This window comes from Silurus aristotelis (genome assembly GCF_946808225.1).
Source record: "Silurus aristotelis genome assembly, chromosome: 26".
Taxonomy (NCBI): Eukaryota; Metazoa; Chordata; class Actinopteri; order Siluriformes; family Siluridae; genus Silurus; species Silurus aristotelis.
The window spans coordinates 2,030,595-2,038,094 of record NC_139599.1 but is presented as its reverse complement, the minus strand read 5'-3'; the positions used below and the strand labels follow the sequence as shown (position 1 = coordinate 2,038,094).

Here is a 7,500-nt window from a genome sequence, read left to right as displayed (position 1 = left end):
GAACGCTCTTTTCCTGGGAGGCACTGGATCTATTCAAAGAGACACAATGAAGCCTGAAAGTTTGAAAACCTTTTAGAATTGTCTATACTTCGGCATGTCCTAAAATATAATGGATATAGAATATAGGATCATTTTTCAACCAAATAACCAACCAATTCATTCATTCATTTATTTATTCATTTATTTATTAAGCCAACCAACCAACCAACTGTCTGTTCGTTCATTCATTCATTAAATCATTCATTCATTCATTCATTTAATAAATCAACTAACCAACCAGCCAACCATCCCTCCATCATCCATCCATCCATCCATCCATCCATCCATCCATCAATTCAAACAACCAACCAACCAATCAACAACTAAACAACTAACCAACTATACATTCATTAAATATTTATTTATTTATTTAATTCATTCATTTATTCATTCATTCATTCATTTATTCATCCATCCATCCATTAATTTAACCAACAAACTATTCTTTCATTCATCCATCTATCAAACTAACCAACCAATCATACCTTTTACAACCTTGAATTCATTCATTCATTCATTCATTCATTCATTCATTCATTCATTCATTCATTCAACTAACCAACCAGCCAACCATCCCTTTCCCCATCCTCACATACATCTGTCCATTAATTATTTTATTCAACCAACTATTAACCAGTTATTTATTCATTCATTCATATAACTAACTAACCAACCAACCAAACAACCAACCATCTATTTATTCATTTTTTTATTAATTCAATAATTAATTCATTCATTCATTCATTCATTCAACCAAACAAACAACCAAACAACAATTCTTTCATCCCTCCACCTATCCAACTAACCAACAATTCATACCTTCAACGACCTTGATTCATTGTTGAAAAAAACCTCGGCACAGGTTTTTTGAATCAATAATTCATGAATTACAAATAAACAAATGTGTAATATTTGTGTGTCGTTTGTTTACTTCTGGAAATTATGTTTTAGATCATATTAATGCTGAAATTACTTCATACAGACCATTTTAAATGATTCACAAACTTTAAAGCACTGTATTGGATTTCTACACTTCAATGTTTTTATGTTTCCCGATGTTTCTTCGATTTCCCATTTGTAACAGTTGGTCCCCGTTTACCTGTCCGGCTCCACCAGTGAACGATTTCAGAAAGGCATGAAAAATGCATGGAAAAAAATGAGCGAGCATTGGTCTTACCGTCTGCGACAAAGTGCTCGGGGACGTGCAGCGTGACTTTGACGGTCAGTGGGCAGGAGGTCTGTGAGCCGTACACCATGGCGAGGACACAGGTGCTCACTGTGATCAAGGTCAAAGTGGTCTTACTCATGGGGCTCTGAGGGCAACCTGAAGAACAACAGAGAGAGAAAGCAAGAAGTAAATGAGAAAAATTCAAAAGTCTAAATGAAGGAACCCTACATATAGCCATCAAACCTGAGTAGATACGTCCAGCATTTACTCAAAGCACTGAACCAGAGATCAGGACCAAGGACAGTAACTTTAACTGTGTCTGTAAAAAGGAATAACCAGACTCCATGCGCTCTATCGTTCTATCTTTGATTTTAGTCCCAGCCTGCACCCATCTGCATTTCCTGTACATAGGGAATGAGTTTTAGAGCAAGAGAACGCAAAGTACCGATGGGCTGAGAGGAAGAGCGCGGGAGAGGAAACCGCGTAATGACGGGATGTTTAGCATTTTAATGCAGTAAAGCAGATTAATGTGTTATAGTAGCGATTATTAGAAGCATAATTACTGTTTAAATGCCACCACAGCGCAGAGGGATGGGAACAATTTCAAATATGGCAGGGTGATATTTATGGGATAATGGTTTAGTGTAATGTTAGTATATTAGCACACACACACACACACACACACACACACACACACACACACACACACTGGTAAATGGTGTAGAATCTGAAGTTAGTGGTGAGATGATATTATGGGATACTACGATCATTTTTTATGTGATGATGAACATTGCTACTATTTTATATATATATATATATATATATATATATATATATATATATATATATATATATATATATATATATATATATATATGAGACTTTCCCGTATACGTAGGAGAGCAGAGATCGAGAGGGAAGGCTGAATTCAGGGGGATCCTGAACAGAAGGCAATCCTGCCCAAGCAACAGAGAATAAAACATTCCTTACAATATATATATATATATAGTACTGGGACCTGAATTTTCCAGGTATATATTCCAATGTTTCCCTTTACTTCAACTAAGAAACCCAACCCTGTTCCAGCATGACAATGCTCCTGTGCACAAAGCCAGCTCCATGATGATCTGCTTTCCATGGGTTGAAATGGAAGATCTCCTGCTATAGAGCTCAGTACCTTTACTAACTTCACTAACACGCTTATAACTAAATACAATCTCACAAATCTCCACTGATTCTAGTAGAACATCTTCCCAGAAGAGTGGAGGTCATTAGAAGAGCAAAATGAAGACTAAATTGTGTTGAAAATGCACAAACTTATCTTACGTTTAAAGTGTCAGGCTTTTATTTTTATAGTGTATACACACAGAGTAGGAACCTGTTTTAATATTAATATTTATTTGAAAGTACAATTTTCCAAATCTTTCATGTCAAGTCACAGTAGCTTGACTGTTTTTTCCCGGATTGTCCAATGCAATAAAAAAAAAAAAAAAAGCAAATGTACTGATCTATTAAACATACAAGTACAAAAAAAAGAAATGAAAAGAAATGAAGTGAAAAAAACCTAAATTAACATTTAGCCACTACAAAGAGAAATATCAGAGGCTAATGTGAACATGATTAAAGGCAACAAGGTGTAAAAAAAATGAAACATAAATGGCAACCCTGAACTGTTTCAAAGTCTTTTTGACGTTTCTCAGTCAGTAACGTCGAAACTTTATGTACTATTTTTTTTCCCCGTCTGTTTTTTTTCCCAACCGTCACACACCGGTAATCGCCAGAGAGAAGTAAGAGCTGGACTCAATCAGGAAGTTGGAGTCTGAGAAACACGATGAGGAAAGTTCAGGTTTCTAAACGCTATCAGGGTGAAAGGGTACGACTTCATGACTACAAGCGCAGTGGGTCTTAATTGCGGAGAAAAACCTGCTGAAAATTGCTTTTTGGTGGCAGAGGCTGCTTTTTATTTTTTTTGCATAAATCAAATTACTTTCTGAGAACGGTCTTTTTTTTTTTTTTTTCTTGAGAGATAATAACGCTCTTAAAAGTTGCACGAACGCCGAGTCATGAAGCTAAAAAGCAGAGGATAAGATGAAAAAAAAAGAGGAATGTGTCGAACAAATTGCAATTTACAAGTCCATTTTTTCGATGATGATCAGCTCAAAATGATCCCGACGTGAAACCTTTCAGCCGTGGCTCGTCTTGAACTTAATTCCTTACTGTGATTCTTTTGATCATTTCTTTTTCAGACGTGCACGTATTTCTTTATTATACTTTTCCTTGTCTTTTCTCATGTCTGGTTTATTTAGTGATCATTCGCTCGGTGTAGACGGAAGCCGATATTCGCGTGAGCTCTGCTGACAGCTGTGATCTCAGAGTTCGGACGGATACATTATTTAAGTCATTAAATCTTTTCTCTGCATGTTTTCAGCCAACTGCTGATGGATAGTGTTTATTTATTAATTTTCATGAAAAATCTGCCGTTTCGGTTTTTGCATGGAGATTTTCTAAGAGTCACTTCTTTGGCTTAGTCGAATGGACACATGCAAAGATTCAAATGCAATTTTTTGTGTATAACTTTATGTAAACAGTGTACATAAATGTACAAATATTTCTATATGACGTGCTTTATTGCGTGCTATACGAATCCCAGAATCGCAGAATTCAAATCAAATTCAAATTCAAATTCAAATTTAAATTCAAATTTAAATTCAAATGTAATTTGTCACATACGCATACATAAAAAAAGAAAATCTACAGTACAGACCAAAAGTTTGGACACACCTTCTCATTCAAAGAGTTTTCTTTATTTTCATGACTATGAAAATTGTAGCGTCACACTGAAGGCATCAAGGGCTATTTGACCAAGAAGGAGAGTGATGGGGTGCTGCGCCAGATGACCTGGCCTCCACAGTCACCGGACCTGAACCCAATCCAGATGGTTTAGGGGTGAGCCGGACCGCAGAGTGCAGGCAAAAGGGACAACAAGTGCCAAGCATCTCTCGGGGAACTCCTTCAAGACTGTTGGAAGACCATTTCAGGTGACTACCTCTTGAAGCTCATCAAGAGAATGCCAAGAGTGTGCAAAGCAGTAATCAAAGCAAAAGGTGGCTACTTTGAAGAACCTAGAATATGACATTTTTCAGTTGTTTCACACTTTTTTGTTATGTATATAATTCCATATATAATTCCACATGTGTTCATTCATAGTTTTAATGCCTTCAGTGTGAATCTACAATTTTCATAGTCATGAAAATAAAGAAAACTCTTTGAATGAGAAGGTGTGTCCAAACTTTTGGTCTGTACTGTATATATATAAAACAGGAATTTTATGGCAGGAGAAATCAGGGGTCCCAATATTTTTGTTCTTAAAGTGTATTCAAGCCTTTTCCTTTGAATACCTGGAAATAATAAAGTCATATTTTTTATGTATGCCATATAAATGCATTTAGAAATCGATGTATAACCCAAAGCTACTGAATATAATCAGCTGCGATGAAACCTTGCCATTAAATATGATTACAAAAATCGATTTTTATCTTTAATTCAAAGGGAAACTGCTAAATAATGGTCAATGCCTGATACAAAAGAACCGGAATGTGTACATGAGCCCCAGCCATAAAAAGCATACAGAGCTCATCACGTGGATGAAAAAACACGGTGCGTACACCTCGAGATTCCTGTCGTCTGCGATTTCTTTCTTAGCCGAACCCTCGATCAATCATTCAGGTCTTAATTAACTCTCCCGTCACTGGATCATTCGGCGTAAATAAAGAAACCCTTCATAAATGATCGGTGCTCACGGAAGCTGATATTCGCATGAGCTCTACTGACAGCTGTTATCTCAAAGTCCAAACGGATTCATCATTAAAGTAATTAAATCTTTCTCTGCATTAATAAATCACTCTGCTTTTCCAGCCAAATGCTGACACCATTTATTTATTTATTCCTCTGAAAAATCTGGGGGTTGTTGTTTTTTTGTTTTTTTTTGCATGAAGATATTCAGTCACTTCCTGTTATTTTTCAAGTCGCTTTTCATTTTTGGCGTTCACAACCATACCTGCCGTCTTTATACCTGTTTGTGAAGCTTTATAAAGCTTCAGTGTGGAACGCAACACACATTTATTCACTACTTCCTTTCTTTACTCAGGTGTATGTAAAAAAAAAAAAAAAAAAAAAAAAAAATTCACAGAAAAATCTTTTTTAATCACTAAACATTTGTTTTACTGATGCGAGTCTCAAATCGAGCACCAAAATCCACCATGATGCAACACATCCGGCAATTAAAACCGTCCGTGTGGAAACATAGCAAAAGTCCTTTACGTCCTTTACGTCATTTAAAACACCATCATTACTTTAAAACATTTACAAGAATATTTGCTCTATTTTGAGTTTGTGTTCACTAATAATAAATATACATTTGCATAAAGCATCAATATTTGTCCATGACCATGTTGATTGAAGTATAAAAAAAACCTGAAAAGTATTAATTTAAGGTACATTTAGAACAGAAAAAAATGTGATTAATCATGATTAAGTGTTTTTTTCAATCGACAGCCTTGATATATATATATATATATATATATATATTTCAATTTGTGACCTTCTGATGTCCAAGTCCAATGCCTTAACAACCACTGAGCTCCGACCTCACTTGCACTTACGGATGATGTAATGCACTTTAACAAAGTCTCATCAATTCTATTGAATATGCGATAATAATAATAATAATAATAATAATAATAATAATAATAATAATAATAATAATAATAAACATAAACAGGCAGGACATCCATGCATCTGTTCAGTGTTCTAAATATCCGTGTCTGGATTTAAACATTAAATGTGCATAATCTACAACCTGAAGTGGGCGTGGCCTACGCAAATCTATGCATTTGGAACAATGTAATTAATTAATAATTTTTCGGACGCAAACACAAACTATTTGGCCTCAATTTTAAAAGTTTTTATCACCTGCCCAAAACCATCCAAACAGTAAAACATAATTGTATCAGCATCATACTGTGGGGGTGGTGTTTCTGCAGCTCCTGGTCAGGCTTAAGGGAACGCTGAATGGAGCAAAGTACAGAAATCTCCTGAATAAAAAACCTGTTCTGCAGCACTCAGGATCTCAGTCTGGGCCGAAGGTTCACCTTCATACACGACAACAACCCTAAGCACACAACCAAGACAAGAATGACCGAGAGTGTTCCAGTCAGAGGCGTGACTTCAACCTGATTGAACACCTGAAAGTCCTGAATCTGGAACAATGTAAATAAAAATAAAGCAAAAACAAAAACAGGTAAAAATGTGTGAATTCAGACTTCGACAGTTCACACAGTTTTATCTCTTCATTTGTTTCCATTTGCTGTCTTTATATCGGACCGCTCGCTCACGCCCACGTAAACAAAACATAAAAAAAACACATTAGTGCACCTCCTGTAAGTCTCTGTAATTCCTATTCGTTTAGAACACACTTTCTATTCATCTTAAATAAAGATTCCGTATTCAGTTTCATCCCTGATGTCAGGAAGTTGCTCAGCGTTTTCACGTCTCCTTTGCATTTGATTGTTTTTTGCGCATGTACGCCAGGACACCTCGGGATATCATTCTGTGTTTATGATAATTGTTTCACTGCACTCCTACACTACGTCTGGGCAAGATATCAGTACAACAGCACGCTCTCACAACATCCAGATACGCAGTGTATTATACACCAAGACTTAATCTCTGGTGATTATTGCAGAACTTTATCAAAAAATTATGTCAGTAAAGCAGATCTGAGCAGAGACGTGGTTAAGGGCCTTGCTCAGGGCCCTCAGACGTAAAGATGGGCGGAGCTTCACTAGCCTGTGAAAGACTGTGTCTAGAATTTGTGGAACAATGTCAGAATAACGTTCCTCAACATCATCTTGCAAAACAGTCGTCCTCACATCACATCATTTACTGTACGTAATATCATCAAACGCTTCCAGGAATCTGGAGAAATCTCTGTGCATGGAAATCTAAATTGGATGCCCATAATCTCCAAACCCTCGGGTGGCACTGTGTTTAAAACAGTCATGATGCTTTAATGAAAAGTACTGCATGGGCTCATTACCAGCTCTAGAAATCATTGTGTGTGAACACAGTTTGTCGTGTCATCCACAAATGCGACAAAACTCTCTATCATGTGAAGGAGAAGGCATGCGTGATATTACGAATGATAATAATAATAATAATAATAATAATAATAATAATAATAATAATAATAATAATAATTATAGTGATTTAAACTCACATTTCTGTAAGCGCTA

At 36.0% G+C, this 7,500-nt stretch overlaps 1 protein-coding gene across 2 annotated transcripts in view; it reads right to left on the bottom strand.

Moving 5' to 3' along the window:
* The window catches only part of astn2 (astrotactin 2), a 360,332-nt gene that overhangs the window by 170,418 nt on the left and 182,414 nt on the right, over window positions 1-7,500 (bottom strand). For both annotated transcript variants that reach the window (XM_083531246.1, XM_083531247.1), the window contains exon 6: window positions 1,217-1,363. In XM_083531246.1, the coding sequence (XP_083387372.1) occupies window positions 1,217-1,363 (147 nt within the window). The remainder of the gene's footprint in view (window positions 1-1,216; window positions 1,364-7,500) is intronic.